At 42.6% G+C, this 22,203-nt stretch overlaps 1 protein-coding gene across 1 annotated transcript in view; it reads right to left on the bottom strand.

The window, feature by feature from the left end:
- Positions 1-22,203, bottom strand: part of WNT2 (Wnt family member 2) — a 111,338-nt gene that overhangs the window by 57,233 nt on the left and 31,902 nt on the right. Inside the window, exon 2 of the mRNA XM_044277194.1 lies at positions 4,009-4,244. Coding sequence (XP_044133129.1) covers positions 4,009-4,244 — 236 coding nt within the window. The remainder of the gene's footprint in view (positions 1-4,008; positions 4,245-22,203) is intronic.

The following is a 22,203-nucleotide window of genomic DNA, read 5'->3' as shown; positions in this document are numbered from 1 at the left end:
ATATACAATGCATTTAGAAAGTCTTCAGACCCTTTCACTTTTTTTTAATTTTGTTCTGTTGCGGCCTTGTGCTAAAGTAAAAAAAAATTCTAGTTTTCCCCGTCATTCTTCACTCAATACTTCATAATAACAAAGTAAAAGCAGAATCTTGGAAAACTACAAATTTTTTGAAAAGGAAAAACTAAAGTGTTCAGACCCTTTACTCTGTCACGAGCAGTGGGTGTGAACCTACTGTGCCACGTGTCCTACCTCCTCTAAGGGTGTTGTCTAAGTGAACTCCTCAATTGATCACACTGATGGTGGGAATAGACTTTCCCGAGGGGAACACCAGGTCGCTACTTCTTGAGGAGAATAGCCACACTAGTCAGCTGGTCCAGGCGGACCAGGAGGTACCAGGGAAAGGTACCAGAAGTACAGGCAGTCAGGAAGGCGGAGACGTTAACAGCAGCAACAGTGCAGGACCGAAGGATGAGGCAGAGGCGTAGTCAGAGAGGCGAAAGGTCAGGGCAGGTAGCACAGGTACAGGTCTGGCAATCCGGGTCGGCAACAGGAGAGTCAAGGCTAGCAGGCAGGGATCAGACGGGTAGCAGAATCCAATAACACAAATACGAGTCAGGAACACAAGGGGTTATCAGGAGCCTTAGCAGAGCACAAGGACCTTGAAACTGAGGCATCTGGGAAGGGGGCTGAGTTACTTATATATGCACAGGAGGGCTAGGATAGGTCAGCAAGGTCACATGACCTAAGCCACAAAGCACAGGAAGTGACAAGTGCTGGCCCTTAAGGAAGTGCAGCAGGAACAAACAGCAAGCATGCTGTGGCCAGGGCTGAGAGCAAACTGTGGAGCAGATCCAGAACAACAGCACCCACACAGACAGAGCCCAGGACTGCAGCAGTGAAATCGGAAGCACCAGCCGCAGATCACCGCTGAACACTGCGCCCAGAACAGTGGCGGTAAGCAGGGGAACAGCGGCGCACAGCGGCCAATGTTACATACTCAGTACTGAGTTGAAGCATTTTTGACAGCGAGTACAGCCTCTAATCTTCTTGAATATGTCTGCCATTCTTCTCTGCAGATCCTCTCAAAGCTCTGCCAGGTTGGATGGGGATTGTAGGTGGACAGCCACTTTAAGGTCTTTCCAGAGATGTTGAATTGGGTTCAAGTCAGGGCTCTGGCTGGTTGTCCCTAAGCCACTCATGTGTTGTCTTGGCTGTGTGCTTAGGGTCATTGTCTTGTTGAAAAGTCAACCTTCAGCCCAGTCTGAGGTCCAGAGGAGAGCAGAGCTGTGGGCATTGACCCACTCCCCTTGCGTCACGCGTGACGTCACATATGATGCAAGGGGGCAGGTCACCATTGTGGCCTGCTATTCGCTGCACCTCCATCGACAGATGTTGTGATCTGCGTAATGGAAAGATGCAGCAACCTCCAACGAAGGATCGGGAGGACACAGGCGTGGGGGACCAGGTATTGTCTGTAAGAGTGGCCTAGGCATTGTGTGTGTGTGTGTGTGTGTGGGGGGGGGGGGGGGGGGGTTAACAACTTTAGATAACCCCTTTAAGGATATCTCTGTACTTTTCTCTATTCAACTTTCCCTCAACCATGACCAGTCACCCTGTTCTAGCCACTGAAAAGAACCCCCTCAGCATGATGCTGCCACCACCATGCTTCAATCTATGGATGGGCAGGTAAGCAGTGCCTGATTTCCTCCAAATATGATGCTTAGAATTAATGACAAAAAGTTAATCTTGTCAAGACTTGGGAATCTTGTTTCTCACAGCCTGAGAGTCCTTTAGGTATTTTTTGCAAACTACAGGTGGGCTTTCATGTGTCTTTTACTGAGGAGAGAGCAATTTCTGGCCACTGTGCCATAAAGCTCCACATTGGTGGAGAGCTGCAGTGGTGATGCTTAACCTTCTGGATTTTTTTCCCATCTGCACGCAGGATCTTTGATGCTCAGCCAATCGGTTCTTTGTCACCTATTTTAACAAAGCACTTTCCTGTGACTATGCAATTATGTGGGGCAGCCAGCTGTAGAAAGAGTTCTGGTTCTTGTACATGTCTTGCATTTAAGAATTATGGAGGCCTCTGTACTCTTGGGAGATTTCAGTGTAACAGAATTTTTTTTTGTACCAGTCTCCAGATCTGTGCCTCCACACAATTCTGTCTTTGAGCTTTACAGGCAGTTCTTTCCTCCTTACGGCTTGGTTTTTGCTATGATATGCAGCTTTGAGACCCTATATCAGTGATGGCTAACCTTGGCACTCCAGCTGTGGTGAAACTACGACTCCCAGCATGCTCCATATTTCTATAGAGTTCTGAGAGCAGCCAAGCAAGGGCAGCATCTTGAGAGTTGTAGTTTTACTACAGCTGGAGTGCCAAGGTTAGCCATCACTGCCCTATATAGACAGGGGTTTGTGTTTCCAAATATTGTCCAATCAACTGAATTTACGACAGATGGACTCCAATCAAAGATCTCAAAGATGATCAAGAGAAATGGAAGGCCCCAGACCTAGATTTTATGATGTCATAGCAAAGGGTCTAAATACTAATTTAAGTTTTTCCTTTTTAATAAATTTGTAAAGAATATATAAAATTCTGTTTTCATTTTCTTATTATGAGGTATTGAGTGCAGATTTATGGGGCAAAACTTGTTTTTTATTTTTTTTATTTTAGCACAAGGCTGCAACATAAAATTTGAAAAAAAGTGAACGGGTCATTGTACATGGCTTGATGTAAACCCACAGGTATCAGACCAATATTAATATCTGATTGGTCTGTGTTGTCCATCCACAAACACAAATATTTTGTTATGACTGAATACATTTTAAAGGGGTTGTCTCATCATGGACAATGGGAGCATATTGCTAGGATATGCCCTCATTGTCTTATAGGTGCTGGGATCTGCACCTATATCGAGAACAGAGCCCCGCAAGGTCATGTCTGGAGGACTCCGGTCCGGCCACCACTAAGCTGGCTCCCCATAGAAGTGAATGGGAGCGTACCGCGCATGCGCAGGCCCCCACTCCCATTCATTTCTATGGGGCTGACGGAAATAACCGACCTCATAGAAAATGAATCTAGGGAGGCTGCGCATGCGCAGTGCGCCTTCCTTCACTTGCGGGATCGCACCTATAAGACAATGGGGGCATATCCTAGCGATATGCCCCCATTGTCCATGTTGAGACAACCCCTTTATGGAAAATGTGTTCTTTTTTGTTCTCATCGTAGCTAAATAATGGTCTTTCAGTTTCAATTTACATAGTAAAATTCAAGTAATAATGGGGATTGCAAGTAAAACCTAGACAGATGCATTTTCTGTCAGGTGAGAGAGATGTCAGTCAAATCAATTGACTAAGTTACTCTTAAATGTCAAAATGCTGTGCAGACTACCAGAAGAGAAATATTCATTAACACATTTTGTTGTTTGGGCAGCGTTTTGCTGTAAAAAGTGGCACTGCTTTTTGTGAAAACATTTGATACGTCTGTAACATATAAAAAGTTTTGATCAGTGGGGTCCAATGGCTAAGACTCCCGCCGATTGCTAGAACACGGCGATAGAAGCACTCACATACCGTATCCTCTCTCCTCACTGCGAGATGGAATAGAGAAGGATCTATAGACTTTTGAGACCCCACCGATCAAAACTTTTGATATGTCACTGACATATGAGATGTTTTTCCAAAGTGCAGTACCAATTTAAGCAACATTTATAACAAAATATGCCAGTCACAATGGAGAAGTAGTTAGCAGTTGCACTTACCTTCATGTGTAAGAACAGAGCTAATATACTGCACTATGCCACCATTAGGTGTTGTTTCTAAAATTTAAGAGGTTGTCCTATGTAGAAAAACACGTTCAATGGTCAGATGTAATTTGTGAGGGAAACCAGCAGAAAGAGTTAAATTTTCCCTTCATGTCACCATAGGTTTTTGTGTGTGCACACATTTGTATTCTTGGTTCATCATTAAAGTGCAAATTCTACACAAATTCCATAGCATCAAACTTACTTCGTAAAATAAATTTTCCAAATAAGCTTTGATCTCGTTCATGAGTGTTGCAATTCCATCGATGATGTCTAAACTGATGCTGACACTCTGCTGTCCACTCACTCACCCCTAGACCAATAACATGCATGATTTCTGGATAGCGCTGACACAATTGCCTCTGACGAGTTACCAAACCAGGTATGTTATTGCACATTACTCGTGATGACGTAGAAGAGGAACCAACAGCACCCATGTACCTGCCCAAAAAAGGAAAAAACTAATTAAAAGTGCAAATAATTGTCCGGTTAAACTTTCACACTGAGTGATGTATAAAACAAAATGTTCTACTTTAACCACCTCCGGACCGCCTAACGCACATGTGCGTTCCGGAGGTGGCAGGCTGGCGCACAGTCACGCATATATGCGTCATCTCGCGAGACGCGAGATTTCCTGTGAACACGCGCACACAGGCGCGCGCGCTCACAGGAACGGAAGGTAAGCGAGTGGATCTCCAGCATGCCAGCGGCGATCGTTCGCTGGCAGGCTGGAGATCCGAATTTTTTAACCCCTAACAGGTATATTAGACGCTGTTTTCATAACAGCGTCTAATATACCTCCTACCTGGTCCTCTGGTGGTCCCTTTTGTTAGGATCGACCACCAGAGGACTCAGGTAGGTCAGTACAGTCGCACCAAACACCACACTACACTACACTACACTACACCCCCCCCCGTCACTTATTAACCCCTTATAAACCCCTGATCACCCATGATCACCCCCCTGTCATTGATCACCGCCCTGTCATTGATCACCCCCGTGTCAGGCTCCGTTCAGACGTCCGTATGATTTTTACGGATCCACGGATACATGGATCGGATCCGCAAAATGCATACGGACGTCTAAATGGAGCCTTACAGGGGGGTGATCAATGACAGGCGGGTGATCACCCATATACACTCCCTGATCACCCCCTGTCATTGATCACCCCCCTGTCATTGATCACCCCCCTGTAAGGCTCCATTCAGACGTCCGCATGATTTTTACGGATCCATGGATACATGGATCGGATCCGCAAAACATATGCGGACGTCTGAATGGAGCCTTACAGGGGGGTGATCACCCATATACACTCCCTGATCACCCCCTGTCATTGATCACCCCCCTGTAAGGCTCCATTCAGACGTCCGCATGATTTTTACGGATCCATGGATACATGGATCGGATCCGCAAAACACATGCGGACGTCTGAATGGAGCCTTACAGGGGGTGATCAATGACAGGCGGGTGATCACCCATATACACTCCCTGATCACCCCCCTGTCATTGATCACCCCCCTGTAAGGCTCCATTCAGACGTCCGCATGTTTTTTGTGGATCCGATCCATGTATCCATGTATCCGTAAAAAATCATGCGGATGTCTGAATGGAGCCTTACAGGGGGGGTGATCAGTGACAGGGAGGTGATCACCCTGATCACCCCCTGTCATTGATAACCCCCCTGTAAGGCTCCATTCAGACGTCCGCATGTTTTTTGTGGATCCGATCCATGTATCCATGTATCCGTAAAAAATCATGCGGATGTCTGAATGGAGCCTTACGGGGGGGTGATCAGTGACAGGGGGGTGATCACCCTGATTACCCTGATCACCCCCTGTCATTGATAACCCCCCTGTAAGGCTCCATTCAGACGTCCGCATGTTTTTTGTGGATCCGATCCATGGATCCGTAAAAAATCATGCGGATGTCTGAATGGAGCCTTACAGGGGGGGTGATCAGTGACAGGGGGGTGATCACCCTGATCACCCTGATCACCCCCTGTCATTGATAACCCCCCTGTAAGGCTCCATTCAGACGTCCGCATGTGTTTTGCGGATCCGATCCATGGATCCGTAAAAATTATACGGACGTCTGAATGGAGCCTTACCAGGGGGGTGATCAATGACAGGGGGGTGATCCGGGAGTCTATATGGGTGATTACCCCCCTGTCATTGATCACCCCCCCCTGTAAGGCTCCATTCAGACATTTTTTTTGGCACAAGTTAGCGGAAATTTTTTTTTTTTTTTTTGTTTTTTCTTACTAAGTCTCATATTCTACTAACTTGTGTCAAAAAATAAAATCTCCCATGAACTCACCATACCCCTCACCGAATCCAAATGCGTAAACATTTTTAGACATTTATATTCCAGACTTCTTCTCACGCTTTAGGGCCCCTAAAAAGCCAGGGCAGTATAAATACTCCACATGTGACCCCATTTCGGAAAGAAGACACCCCAAGGTATTTGCTGAGGGGCATATTGAGTCCATGAAAGATTGAAATTTTTGTCCTAAGTTAGCGGAAAGTGAGACTTTGTGAGAAAAAAAACCAAAAAAAATCGAATTTCCGCTAACTTATGCAAAAAATAAAAAATTTCTAGGAACTCGCCAGGCCCCTCATTGAATACCTTGGGGTGTCTTCTTTCCAAAGTGGGGTCACATGTGGGGTATTTATACTGCCCTGGCTTTTTAGGGGCCCGAAAGTGTGAGAAGAAGTCTGGGATCCAAATGTCTAAAAATGCCCTCCTAAAAGGAATTTGGGCCCCTTTGCGCATCTAGGCTGCAAAAAAGTGTCACACATGTGGTATCGCCGTACTCAGGAGAAGTTGGGGAATGTGTTTTGGGGTGTCATTTTACATATACCCATACTGGGTGAGAGAAATATCTTGGTCAAATGCCAACTTTGTATAAAAAAATAGGAAAAGTTGTCTTTTGCCAAGATATTTCTCTCACCCAGCATGGTTATATGTAAAATGGCACCCCAAAACACATTACCCAACTTCTCCTGAGTACGGCGATACCAGATGTGTGACACTTTTTTGCAGCCAAGGTGGGCAAAGGGGCGCATATTCCAAAGTGCACCTTTCGGATTTCACCGGTCATTTCTTACACATTTTGATTGCAAAGTTCTTCTCACACATTTGGGCCCCTACATTGCCAGGGCAGTATAACTACGCCACAAGTGACCCCATTTTGGAAAGAAGACACCCCAAGGTATTCCGTGAGGGGCATGGCGAGTTCCTAGAATTTTTTATTTTTTGTCGCAAGTTAGTGGAATATGAGACTTTGTAAGAAAAATAAAAAAAATAAAAATCATCATCATTTTCCGCTAACTTGTGACAAAAAATAAAAAGTTCTATGAACTCACTATGCCCATCAGCGAATACCTTAGGGTGTCTACTTTCCGAAATGGGGTCATTTGTGGGGGTTTTCTACTGTTTGGGCATTGTAGAACCTCAGGAATCATGACAGGTGCTCAGAAAGTCAGAGCTGTTTCAAAAAGCGGAAATTCACATTTTTGTACCATAGTTTGTAAATGCTATAACTTTTACCCAAACCATTTTTTTTTTTTGCCCAAACATTTTTTTTTTATCAAAGACATGTAGAACAATAAATTTGGCGAAAAATTTATATATGGATGTCGTTTTTTTTGCAAAATTTTACAGCTGAAAGTGAAAAATGTCATTTTTTTGCAAAAAAATCGTTACATTTTGATTAATAACAAAAAAAGTTAAAATGTCAGCAGCAATAAAATACCACCAAATGAAAGCTCTATTAGTGAGAAGAAAAGGAGGTAAAATTCATTTGGGTGGTAAGTTGCATGACCGAGCGATAAACGATGAAAGTAGTGTAGTGCCGAAGTGTAAAAAGTGGCCTGGTCATGAAGGGGGTTTCAGCTAGCGGGGCTGAAGTGGTTAAAGGGAATCAGTCTGCAGTTTTGCCTATGCTAACTGCTGACAGCACTAGATAAGGGTTGGGAAGATCTTCACAGCCCCTTCCTTCTGCTCAGAATGATAGCTGTAGCATCCAACAAGACAACCGCTACAGCTGTTACTCAGAGCATAAGGAAGTGGGTGGTAACCAGCTCAATGCGGAGAGCATTTCACAGTGATGCTCTGCCTCCAGTGCAGGTTAGGAACAAAATATGGAAGTCAACAAAAGGTATGATAGTACTGCTTTCCCCAGTCCCTACCTGGAACTGTCAGGAGTTTAGCATTGTCAAACCTACTGACAGATTTCCTTCGAGTATCTTAGTTAGAATCTCTACTACCACATATTTACATTGAAAGACGTGCTGCTATGGGCAACAAAGACATATTAAGAAATTAAGATATTGAAAAATTCATCTCCCCCAAAGGTTCTATTTTTTTTGAAAAATTCTTACATTTATGGTATGCAAAAAGACTTTACCAAAAGATCACCTTTCCTATCATCTCTGAGGGTACTTGTGTCCACACAGCACATCACTTTTTATGTACTATCCATTTGGCTTTTTTTCAGGAGTAAACTAAGGCTAATCATAGCAATTTTCAGAGCTGGAATAATGCACCTCTAAAGCCTTATTCACACATCAGTGTTTGTTCAGGGATTTCCATCAGTGACTGAGGCAAAAACCAGGAAGGGGCAATAAAGTGTAACGTAAAGGTTACCATCTCATATGATTTTACTTGCACCTGGTTCGTGCTTACAATCACTGATGTGTTAATAAAGCCTTACACATTCTTAAGAATAACTAGAATTGTTTAATTCTATGAAAATTCCACCAATTAGGTATAAGGTACTCTAATTTCCCATGACTGCTCAACAAAGCATTAACTAATTTGGTGCAAACGGTCAATGTCATGGGATAATGATGCCCCCCTAATTCTATTTTCCTTACAGTCCCTACTTCCTCATTTATGGGGATGTTTTAATTTTTTCTCCTATATTTTATCTTTTTGTTTCGGTTCCCTTTAACTTTCAGACTACTCCTTAAAAATTGACATATATTTTGGTTAGCAATTATTTATAGAGAATTCCAGTTATTACAAGTTATGCCCTTATCCTGTGGATAGGGGGAACCTTGTAATAACTATTGAATCAGTGGGACCCAATCGATCACAAGGATGGGGACCCGGAACCTCTTGGGGGCCCTGCAAAATATACAGAGCGACAGGTCAAGCAAGTGCACGGCCATTCCATTAACCTTTACAGGAGTTCTGGAAATAGCCGAGCAATGTACTTGGCCGTCTCTGGAACTTTGGTATAAAGTGTGCATTCTCGACCTACTGCTCTATTAGTTTCAGTGGTCTCCAAGACCAAGAGGTACAGGGTCATCATTCTCATGATTGGTGGGGTTCCAATAGTTCTAGTAGATGGAGGTGGAGTTCTTATAGTTCATGCCTATCCTGTCGATGGCGAATAACTTGCAATAACTAGAATACTCTTATGTATGACATTTTGGAAAAAATATCAAGAATAGCACTCAGTCTGTTGTAAAGCTAAAACATTTATAACAAACATAAGTAATACTTACTCCTCAAAGAAGCATTAACCAAAATAATCCATAAATTTGTCAGTGACTGAATACCGGTTGAGAACTTTGGAAGTTGGAGTTAACATGATGAAAGGTAAAAGTTTTACATCTGATAACCTAAGTTGTACCCAGTATTGCCTAGCACTCCAAACTCTCAAGAAGATTCCTTCAATGACCACCCATTTCCTAAAAGCCCTATGCTATATTTGAACCCAGACAGCCTTCTCATCCTCTGTCCACTAAATCACTGCTACTTCCAATGACGAATTGATGCACAGCTCAAGTTCATAATTTATTCAACATCATAGGCAATATAAATATTAAAGTATAGGGCCCTAGGAGGGGCTGAAGAAGACCCAGCGTTCATGGTCTAGGTCGGAACCAATGACAAAGTTAAAGAAAGGTGTAGAGTCCTTAAAAATTATTTTCGGGATTTAGGTCAAAAGCTTAGGGCAAGCACCTCAAAGGTAATGTTTTCCGAAATACTGCCTGTACCACGAGCCACAGAAGAAAGGCACAGGGAGATATGGGAGGTTAACAAGTGGCTCAAGAACTGGTATAGGGGGTTTTGGGTTCCTGGAGAACTGGGCCGACTTCTCTGTCAGCTACAGGCTCTATCGTAGGGATGGGCTGCACCTCAATGGGGAAGGGGCAGCTGTGTTAGGGGGAAAGATGGCTAGAAGGTTGGAGGAGTGTTTAAACTAGGGACTGGGGAGGGTAATTACGTTATAGGATGGAAAGATAGTGCAGATAGAGACCGGGGCAAGGTAGTGGGACTGGGGGAGGAATGGAAGGATGGACTAGAACAGTTCAGAAAGAAAGGTGTAGGGTAAAAAATATACAAAAACCTATTAATTGTATGTATACTAATGCCAGAAGCCTGACTAATAAAACTGGGGAACTGGAATTAGGGATGTGTGAGGAGGACTATGACATAGTGGGAATAACTGAGACATGGCTGGGCAGTTAATGTACAAGGTTACAGCCTGTTTAGAAAGGATCGTCAAAACCAGAGAGGGGTCTGCCTTTATGTAAAGTTCTGTCTAAAGCCCACAGTCCGAGAAGATATAAGTGAGGAACATGAGGAGTCACTGTTGGTAGAAATTCATGGAGGCAAAAAATATAATTAATTACTAATAGGAGTTTATTATAAACCACCTAATATACAAGAGTCCACAGAAAATATACTACTAAACGAGATAGACGAGGCGGCAAATCATAATGAGGTGGTTATTATGGCGGACTCCAACTACCCAGATACAGACTGGGAAACAAAGCTGTACATCTCATAAAGGAAACAGGTTCTTGGCAATAACCAAAGACAATTACCTTTCCCAACTGGTTCAGAACTCGACTAGAGGGATGGCCATACTGGACTTCGTATTAACCAATAGACCTGACAGAACAACAGATGTGCAGGTTGGGGGACACCTGGGAAATAGTGACCATAAAGTAATAACCTTCCAATTATCCTTTAAACAAGCGTTTCTACAAGGAGGAACAAAAATACCAAAACTTCAAAAAAGCTAACTTTAACCAACTAAGAGAGTCCATAGACCTAACTGGGACAAAGTCCTCAAAAATAAAAATACAGACAGAAAATGGGATATTTTAAAAAGCATCCTAAAATCTAATTGTTAGAGGTACATATCTTATGGGAATAAAAGGTTAAGGAACAAGAACCCAATGTGGATAAATAGAACTGTAAAGAAGGCAATAAATGACTAAAGGCATTTAAATCACTAAAACAGGAGGGTAGCGAGGAAGCACTAAAAAACTATAAGGAAAAAAATAGAATATGTAAAAAGCTAATAAAAAGGTGCCAAACTAGAGACCAAGAGATTAATTGCCAAAGAGAGCAAAACTAACCCTAAAATGTTCTTCAATTATATAAATGGCAGATAGTATAAATCTGAAGGTGTCAGCCCTCTACAGAGCAATGAGGGGGAGTTGCAGAAAGAGACGAGGAGAAAGCAAAGCTATTAAATATTTTTTTCTCCACTATATTCACTGAGGAAAATAAGTGGTCAGATGAAATGCAGAATGTAAAAGTAAATTCCCCAAAGTGCCCTGTCTGACCCAGGAAGAGGTACAACAGCGACTTAAAAAGATTAAAATAGACAAATCGCCAGGACCAGATTGCATACACCCCCGTATCCTAAGATAATCAAGTAACATCATAGCCAGACCCTTATTTCTGATATTTACAGACTCTATACTGACAGGGAGTTTTCCACAGGATTGGCACATAGCAAATGTGGTGCCAATATTTAAAAAGGGTGCAAGAACAGACCCCGGAAACTATAGGGTGAAAAGTTTAACATCTGTTGTGGATAAACTGTTTGAAGGTTTTCTAAGAGATGCTATCTTGGAGGATCTCAATGAAAACAAGTAAATAACATCATATCAGCATGGCTTCATGAAGGATTAGTCATGTCAAACTAATTTAATCAGTTTCTATGAGGAGGTAAGTTCTAGACTTGACAACGGCGAATCAATGGATGTCGTATAGCTGAACTTCTCCAAAGCATTTGACACTGTACCACATAAAAGGTTAGTATATAAAATGAGAATGCTCGGACTGGGAGAAAACATCTGTATGTGGGTAAGTAACTGGCTCAGTGATAGAAAACAGAGGGTGGTTATTAATGGTACACACTCAGATTGGGTCACTGTCACTAGCGGAGAACCTCAGGGGTCAGTATTGGGCCATATTCTCTTCAATATATTTATTAATGATCTAGTAGAAGGCTTGCACTGTAAAATATACATTTTGCAGAGGACACTAAATTGTGTAAAGTAATTAACACTGAAGAGAACACTACAGCTACAGATAGATCTGGATAGATTGGAGGCTTGGGCAGATAAGTGGCAGATGAGGTTCAACACTGACAAATGTAAGGTTATGCTAATGAGAAGGAATAAGGCAAATCACCCGTACATACTAAATGGTAAAACACTCGGTAACACTGACATGGAAAAGGACTTAGGAATTTTAATAAACAGCAAACTAAGCAGTAAAAAACAGTGTCAGGCACCTGCTGCCAAGGCCAATAAGATAATGGGTTGCATCAAAAGGGGCATAGATGCCCGTGATGAGAACATAGTTCTACCACTTTACAAATCGCTAGTCAGACCACACATGGAGTACCGTGTACAGTTCTGGGCTCCTGTGAAAAAGGCAGGCATAGCAGAGCTGGAGAGGGTTCAGAGGAGGGCAACTAAAGTAATAACTGGAATGGGGCAATTACAGTACCCTGAAAGATTATCAACATTAGGGTTATTCACTTTAGAAAAAAGACGACTGAGAGGAGATCTAATTAATATGTATAAATATATCAGGGGCAGTACAGAGATCTCCCCCATCATCTATTTATCCCCAGGACTGTGACGAGAGGACACCCTCTGCGTCTGGAGGAAAGAAGGTTTGCTCAAGAACATAGAAGAGGATTCTTTACGGTAAGAGCAGTGAGACTATGGAGCTCTCTGCCTGAGGAGGTGGTGATGGTGAGTACAATAAAGGAATTCAAGAGGGGCTTGGATGTATTTCTGGAGTGTAATAATATTACAGGCTATAGCTACTAGATAGGGGTTGTTGATCCAGGGAGTTATTCTGATTGCCTTACTGGAGTCGGGAAGGAATTTTTCCCCCCTTAAGTGGGGAAAATTTGCTTCTACCTCACAGTTTTTTTTTTGTCTTCCTCTGGATCAACTTACAGGATAACAGTCCGAACTGGATGGACAAATGTCTTTTTTCAGCCTTATATACTATGTTACTATGTTACATGGGGCGACTATCGTACAGATTACAGCTAACAACAAGCGTTCATAGTAATGCTCGTTAGCGCTGATCGGGCACTGTAAATGTGCCGCTGATTACGCAATGAACGAGCAAAACACTTGTTCATCGGGTAATTGGATAGTTTGTGCGCACGCAAAAAATGATCGTTTACCAGCAGCAGATTGTACTGTGTAATACATGATCTCCTGCCAGCAAACAGTGAGTCCTTATCGGGAAGAGTGATGTCATTAGCGTTCGCTCCTCCCCATACTGTGGAGGAGATCGCTAGCGATCAGCAGATTGTTGGGAAGGAACTCTTCCTTCCCGTCAATCTGCTGTAATATTGTCCAGTGTAAAGGGACCTTATGTTAAGCCTGCAGCAGTTTATTGAAAATAACATTTGGACTTAATTGTTTTTTAGTGCTGTTTCGGCAGATTAATTGGAAGTATTTGTCACTAGTGATGGACGAACATCGACTGAGAAGGTTCGCAAACGCGATCAAATGTTTGCGAAACGCAAGTTTGTGGCGGGCCACATTCACTTTAACCTCCTCCCGACCGCCTAACGCAGGGATGTGTCCTGCGGGAGGCCGGGTTATTCCTCCTGGACGCATCGATGCATCATCTCGCGAGAGCCGAGATTCCGTGTGAACGTGCGCGCGTTCACAGCGACGCGCAGCTAAGAAGTTGATCTACAGCCTGCCAGCAGCGATCATTCGCTGGCAGGCTGTAGATGCGATTTTTTTTAACCCCAAAAAGGTATATTAGACGCTGTTTTGTTAACAGCGTCTAATATACCTGCTACCTGGTCCTCTGGTGGTCCCTTTTGCTTGGATCGACCACCAGAGGGCACAGGCAGCTCTGTAAGTAGCGCCAATCACCACACTACACTATACCCCCCTGTCACTTATTAACCCCTTATTAACCCCTGATCACCCCATATAGACTCCCTGATCACCCCCCTGTCATTGATCACCCCCCTGTCATTGATCACCCCCCTGTAAGGCTCCATTCAGACGTCCGTATGTGTTTTGCGGATCCGTAAAACATGGACACCGGCAATGTGCTTTCTGCATTTTGCGGATTCGCACATTGCCAGAACTATATAGAAAATGCCTTTTCTTGTCCGCAATTGCAGACAAGAATAGGACATGTTCTATAGGCTCTACAAAAAGCGCAGTGTTCACCCGATCAGGCCTGATCTTGTGCGCACACTTGCGTTCAGTCCGCCCCACCGTAGTGACAGAATTTTTTTTTTTCTGATCATAGCGCTGCGGCGCTATAAAGATCACTTTTGAGGGGCATGGCGAGTTCATAGAAGATTATTTTTTTTTGGGGCACAAGTTAGCGGAAATTGTTTTTTTTTTTTTTTTTTTTTTTTTTTTACAAAGTCTCATATTCCACTAACTTGTGACAAAAAATAAAATCTTACATGAACTCACCATACCCCTCACGGAATCCAAATGCGTAAAAATGCCCTGTGGAATCTTAAAGGCACTCATTGAAATTTGGGCCCCTTTGCGCATCTTGGCTGCAAAAAAGTGTCACACATGTGGTATCGCAGTAAGCAGCAGTAGCGTGCTGGTGTGCATACAAATCGGCGCTGTAATGGCCGCTACAGTGCCGATTTGTATGCACACCAGCACATTGCGCCTCAACCTAAAGGTGGTCAGCTTAGGCAGGAAAGTAGATTAATAAACTATGAGTACTGATTAGGGAGGTCAAACCAGTGTAAGATCTGCGCTCCGGATTACCAAGAGTAATTTTTTGTCACAAGTTAGTGGAATATGAGACTTTGTAAGAAAAATAAATAAATCATTTTCCGCTAACTTACCCCACATGTGACCCAATTTGGCAAAGAAGACACCCCAAGGTATTCCGTGAGGGGCATGGCGAGTTCATGTAAAATTTAATTTTTTGTCACAAGTTAGTGGAATATGAGACTTTGTAAGAAAAATAAATAAATCATTTTCCGCTAACTTGCCAAAAACGTGCTAACGTGCCAAAAAAAAAAAAAACTTCTATGAACTCGCCATGCCCCTCACGGAATACCTTGGGGTGTCTTCTTTCCAAAATGGGGTCACTTGTGGGGTATTTATACTGCCATGGCATTTTAAGGGCCCTAAAGCATTTTAAAGGCCGAGGCTATGAACAGTAAGCAGCAGTAGGGTGACCTGCCCGACACCGAATTCCTCTAGTGTGAGGTACGGCATTGTCACTGGTAATCTACTTTCCTGATTCAGGAGGTGGGTAATCTAAAATATAACGTTTAATGATAATGCAGATAAAACAAAGAAAATTCCTAGCTAAAGTGTGCAATTACAAACCTTGGGATAGAGAATGTTGATAAACCCTAGGAATCACCTAGGTGTCTATCCCAAATGAAAAATACAAAGATACACTATAATAGTGCGCAGTGGCACCAGTAATCAATTGTCCTACCGGTACCGCGAGACAGGATGCGGATCGTTCACCACCGACAGTACTCCGATCAAGGCTTCTCCATTTATGTAGACAGATGAAAAAGTGATGTCAGGCAGCCTTTTTCAAAACACAGTCGGGGTGACTCTTTCTATTTACCTGTGTCAGCCGCATACTTAATAGTTAAAACACCACTGTATCAGTTTCTGTCAGTGTCCAGACATTTAATCTTGGTCTATATTAGACAAGTAGCCTAAATACTGTATCTACTGATGGTCCGATTGTGGGCCAACATGCTGCGGTGGTAAGGTGAGTTCCGATCGCCTTGCCACCTAATAGCGCCGCCTTGCCACCTAATAGGAGTATCATTTTTGCCTTTAGTGCCGCTGTCAAATCAGCCAGCAGCCGCGGCATCGCGAGATCAAACGATGCCGCGCATGCGCAGGAAGGAGCCGGCATCCAGGGCACTTCCGTGCGCTTTAGACCAAGCTCCTGTTTCTGCAATGGGCGCATGCGCGGCGCGGATGCGCCCATTGGCCTTCTCACACTGTGGGCGGCGGAGGCGGCAGCCAGGTGATTATTTAAATATGGTGGGAACGCCAGTCAGGTTGGCGTCCCAGGTGCAGTTTTCTCTGTATCTTGTAACTGCATGTTACAGAGTCTCTCCATCTATAGAGACCGCCCTAGGAGGTGTCCACCATCTGGCTATACCTTCATCACTGGCCGACGTATCTAGTCGTGCTGGTCTCTAGGGATTAAGGGCTTATCTAACACCTATCCCTAGCACTTTTTCCCTCATCTCCCCTGATGAACTGCTTTTATATTTTTTCAGGCAGTGAAACATGTGTGTAGGGAGTTCTTTCTAGATCCTTTAGGGACATAAAGCATTCTTTTAAAGGGACAGGTTCCGGACGGGGTCGTCCTTGTAAGGACGAGTGCCCTGTGGTCAGGCTGCTACCTACATCTAGCATTAGGGTAATTATTGTCAGTCAGCCATAGGGCCTTTACAGGGACCCTGCACATATGTGCATCACTGCCTGACATCACTTTTTCATCTGTCTACATATATGGAGAAGCCTTGATCGGAGTACTGTCGGTGGTGAACGATCCGCATCCTGTCTCGCGGTACCGGTAGGACAATTGGTTACTGGTGCGCTGCGCACTATTATAGTGTATCTTTGTATTTTTCATTTGGGATAGACACCTAGGTGATTCCTAGGGTTTATCAACATTCTCTATCCCAAGGTTTGTAATTGCACACTTTATCTAGGAATTTTCTTTGTTTTATCTGCATTATCATTAAACGTTATATTTTAGATTACCCACCTCCTGAATCAGGAAAGTAGATTACCAGTGACAATGCCGTACCTCACACTAGAGGAATTCGGTGTCGGGCAGGTCACCCTACTGCTGCTTACTGTTCATAGCCTCGGCCTAATATCGAAGTCAGAGGCCTTGGGCTGTGTAATTGATGGTGCACATTGCTCCTGATGAAATGTTGAATGCATGGAAACGCGTTGAGCATCAAGGGAAATGTCAGGGTAATCCTTGCTCCAGATACATCAATTGGAGCCAAGGTTGTTGCCCTGCCATAGTCCTGCACCTGTACTATGTTAGTGCAGTGAGTGTCTGCGCGCCGACACTCACTATTAGGAGTGATACCTGGTGTCCTAACGGTACCAGATATCCCCCTAGATAGTACCTTCACCCAGGTCACATATACAGGACCTTGTGGTGTTCTGAGCCCCCTAAGTGTTGGTGGGTTTAGTTTGTGAGATCGACCCTGTGCTCCATATTGGCTGCATTGCTTTGTGGTTGGTATAGGTGGTCCCACAAATTAGTGTAAGTTAGTTGCTGCATTCCGCAGTGACGGGTTGACACCCCTATTTTTTCACAAAATAATATAATAAAGTATTCGTTATTTTGTTATAGCGTCCTATCCCCACTTACATTTGTTTGATTGTGTGAAAGGACGCATACCCAGTATATCACTTCAGTTTTTGTTAAATATTTCTAGCACCTAATCGACAGCTGTGGACATGATATCATTTTAATTCTATTGCTATTTTTATACCCTATCCCCATTATATTTATTGCTCTTAGACCATAATTTTTTATTGCTCTTAGACTACCATTTACATTACATTTGTTCTCTAGATATTTGGTACAGATTTATCTATTCTATTTTATATTCATCTATTCAATTTTATCTTTTTCTTTTGCAAATGTGACAGACATGTTGTATATTTTGTTTATTGTGACATGTTATCTATCCATATGCCTCATATACTACATATGGATCCCATTCCTGCCTTTGAAGGTCCAGTACACAAGTTAGCAAACACCAAAGAAAAAAATCCATGACCACTCCCATAAACACTAATTGGATCTAAATCAGGTCCATATATATTGACAAAAGAAAACAAGCTACTCATTCCCACTGAAGAAGGAGCAGTACGCTCTGAAACGCGTATGGGGTATTGAGTTATCCATACTCAAACTAGCCAACAACAAACAAAAGGATCCTATAACTATAAAGAAGCTCCGGAGCTAACTTCTTCCCTTCTGAAAAGCTGCAGTGTTTTTCCCGCCATCCACCTCCACGTGGAAAGCAGACACAGGATCGAGCGAGATAGCTGACAAGAGCGGGTGACGTCACCGGAAGTGACGGCAGCAGCAGCAACAAACAGCCAGAGCGTACAGCCCCGCGGGCGGGAACAGCACACGTGGACGCCGTCCTCCCATCAGGAGCCGCTCACCAGCCTACCATCGGCCACCAGGAGGGTAATGTACCTGCTTACACATCAGTCTTCTATACCACAACTTACTATTGTTGGACCGTGAAAAATTATCTAACCACAATCGGATGTGAGTATTCTTTATAAAAGAAGATACTTACCCCACATTCAATTTATAACTTTGGGTTTAGAGCATCACTCCCCAAAGAAGGTATTAACTTCTCACCCTATTTCTGGATACCGCACCCAATTTCCGGACATCATACTATGTGACTGGACTTTTTACCAACAGGTTTATAGACTTGCCTCTTTTTTCCAGCAGGATTTTACAAGACTCACCTGTATTTTACTATTATACTATTTACTATTTTACTATTTACCATTATGTCTATTTTATATTGATATTCATACTGGATACTTTTATAAGTTTGTCTCTTATCCTCTACATTCTTTTACAATTTTTTTTGAAGCAACACCATTTTAGCTAAACTTCTTAATTAACTTAACATAGTTTTAATACGATTAGGCTCACCAAGTCATCCCTTAATACATATCTTTTTCCATACACTACCTATGTTTTGAGTGCCATCCCTCTACCTTCACTTTTATTCCCTCATTACAAGCATTGGGTACGCTCTGGGTACGCACCTTATTCCATTTTTTGAGTCTCAGAGAGCCGCCTTACCTTTGTACCTTTCAGTATAAATACCCCACATGTGACCCAATTTGGCAAAGAAGACACCCCAAGGTATTCCGTGAGGGGCATGGCGAGTTCATGTAAAATTTAATTTTTTGTCACAAGTTAGTGGAATATGAGACTTTGTAAGAAAAATAAATAAATCATTTTCCGCTAACTTGTGCCAAAAAAAAAAAAAAACCTTCTATGAACTCGCCATGCCCCTCACGGAATACCTTGGGGTGTCTTCTTTCCAAAATGGGGTCACTTGTGGGGTATTTATACTGCCATGGCATTTTAAGGGCCCTAAAGCGTGAGAAGTAATTTGAAATCCAAATGCCTAAAAATGCCCTGTGAAATCCTAAAAGGTACTCATTGGAATTTGGGCCCCTTTGCGCACCTAGGCTGCAAAAAAGTGTCACACATGTGGTATCGCCGTACTCAGGAGAAGTAGGGCAATATGGTTTGGGGTGCATTTTTACATATACCCATGCTGGGTGAGAGAAATATCTCTGTAAATTGACAACTTTGTATAATTTTTTTTTTTAAAGTTGTCATTTACAGAGATATTTCTCACACACAGTATGGGTATATGTAAAAATACACCCCAAAACACATTACCCTACTTCTCCTGAGTACAGCGATACCACATGTGTGACACTTTTTTGCAGCCTAGGTGCGCAAAGGGGCCCAAAATCCAATGAGTACCTTTAGGATTTCACAGGGCATTTTTACGCATTTGGATTCCAAACTACTTCTCACACTTTAGGGCCCCTAAAATGCAAGGGCAGTATAAATACCCCACAAGTGACTCCATTTTGGAAAGAAGACACCCCAAGGTATTCCGTGAGGGGTATGGTGAGTTCATGTAAAATTTAATTTGTTGTCACAAGTTAGTGGATTATGAGACTTTGTAAGAAAAAAAATACAAATTCAATTTCCGCTAACTTGTGACAAAAAATAAAAACTTCCATGAACTCACTATGCCCATCAGCGAATACCTTAGGTGTCTACTTTCCGAAATGAGGTCATTTGTGGGGTGTTTCTACTATCTGGGCATTGTAGAACCTCAGGAAACATGAAAGGTGCTCAGAAAATCAAAGTGCGTACATTTTTTTGCACCATAGTTTGTAAACGCAACGTGGTAACGAATCGCATTTTTTCCTAAAATGGCTGCTGCACATATTAGGATATAGAGCAAAGAACTCTGGGAACGAGGGAACACCCACAATGCCATGCATGCAGCCAATCAGCAGCCAGCCCCTGTGATGTCACACCCCTATAAATAGCCATTTTCCAGTGTACTTAGTGCAGGGAGAGACGTTGTGACAGGCGCTAAGGACAGTGTTAGGAAAGACTTTATTGTGCTGAAAAATCTATTTACAAGTTCAGGGAAAGATCATTCAAGGTGTAGGGAAAGGATAGGGAGGCATTATCTACACTATAAAAGGAGAACAGGGTACAATAGGGGAGTGTACAGCCTGAGTAATAGGAGCGATTCTATTACACTTCGCGGCACTAATTGGGGACCGAAATTGCTGTTAGGCCTCATTCACACATACGTTGATTTTTATGGACCACAGTCCGTGAAAACCCATCCTGCTGAGTGCACGGCGTGATAGCAACCAATGACGCTGTGCGCTTTGTGCTGCCGCCACTGTACAGTAATACACTTGTGTGATCTATACGAGTATATTACTGTACAGTGGCGACACGAAGCGCACGGCGTCATAGCAACCAATGACGCCGTGCACTCGTGGACTCAGCAGGACCGGTTTTCACGGACCGTGGTCAGTGAAAATCCACGTATGTGTGAATGAGGCCTAAGGCCTCATGCACACGACCGTTGTTGTGTTCTATTTCGCAAAATGGGGTTCTGTTGCTCCGTGATCCGTTTCCGTGTGTCTTCCTTTATTTTTGGAGGATCACCAGACATAAAGGAAAGCAAAAAAAAGTCAAGTTTGCCATGCAAATGATGGGAAAAAAACGGACACGGATGAGCTTGTGTGCCTCTGTGTTTTTTAGCGGTCTCATTGACTTGAATGGGTCTGCGAACAGTTTTCCGCAAAAATAATAGGACAGGTTATATTTTTTTGATGGACTGGAACCGCGGATCACGGACGCGGATGACAAACGGTGCAGAAGTCAATGGGTCAGCAGAAAATCACGAAAAAAGCAACAACGGACACGGAATAAAACAACGGTCGTGTGCATGAGGCCTTATACTGCTGTTTTTAGGTTTGCACTATATGATCGCTCAGTAATTGCAGCAAACTTTGCTTGTTATTGGGGTGCAAGTGCTGTGTGATACAACCATTTACGGGGTGTACTAACAGGACCTATACGTACGTCTTATTAGCCATTCTGCAGTGAATTTACAGCCATTTTTGTGTGTATTAAAAGGAGGAGAAAATTAGCCGTTCAGCGGTGAACGTACATTGTTTTACAGATATTTTTCTGGTGTATTAATAAGAAAAAAAGTACGTCTTACTAGACGTTTTGCAGTGAAAGTACATTGTTTTATAGACATTTTAGTGGTGTATTAAGAGAAAAACCTACGTCTTATTAGCCGTTTTGCAGTGAACATGCATTTCTTTATACACATTTTTGTGGTGTAATATTAAGAAAAATAAGTACTGTACGTCTTTTTAGCCGTTTTGAGGTGAACGTGCATTTCTTGATACGCATTTTTGTGGTGTATAAATAAGAAAAAAAAGTATGTCTTATTAGCCGTTCAGCGGTGAACTTACATTGTTTTATAGACATTTTTGTGGTGTATTAACCACTTCCAGACTGGGCCTTTTACCCCCTTTCTGATCAGGCCTATTTTGAAAATCTGACGTGTCACTTTATGTGGTAATAACTTTGGAACACTTTTACTTATCCAAGCCATTTAAAAATTGCTTTCTCGTGACACATTGTACTTCATGTTAATGGTAAATTTGAGTCAATATGTTTTGCTTTTATTTATAAAAAATCCAAAAGTTAATGAAAATTTGAAAACATTCACCGTTTTCTAAATTTGAATCTCTCTGCTTTTAAGACAGATAGCGATGCCTCATAAAATATTCATTATTAACATTCCCCATATATCTACTTTATGTGGGCATCATTTAATTTTTTTAGGACGCTAGAAGGTTTAGAATTTTTGAAGCAATTTTAGAAATTTTTCATAAAATTTACAGTCATATATATATATATTAAGTCAACTTTTTTAAGGACCAGTTCAGTTCTGAAGTTACTTTGTGGGTCTTACATAGTGGAAACCCCC

Source organism: Bufo gargarizans, chromosome 2 (assembly GCF_014858855.1).
Source record: "Bufo gargarizans isolate SCDJY-AF-19 chromosome 2, ASM1485885v1, whole genome shotgun sequence".
Classification (NCBI taxonomy): domain Eukaryota; kingdom Metazoa; phylum Chordata; class Amphibia; order Anura; family Bufonidae; genus Bufo; species Bufo gargarizans.
The sequence above is the reverse complement of the archived record's forward strand: the minus strand, read 5'-3'. Positions and strand labels throughout refer to the sequence as shown.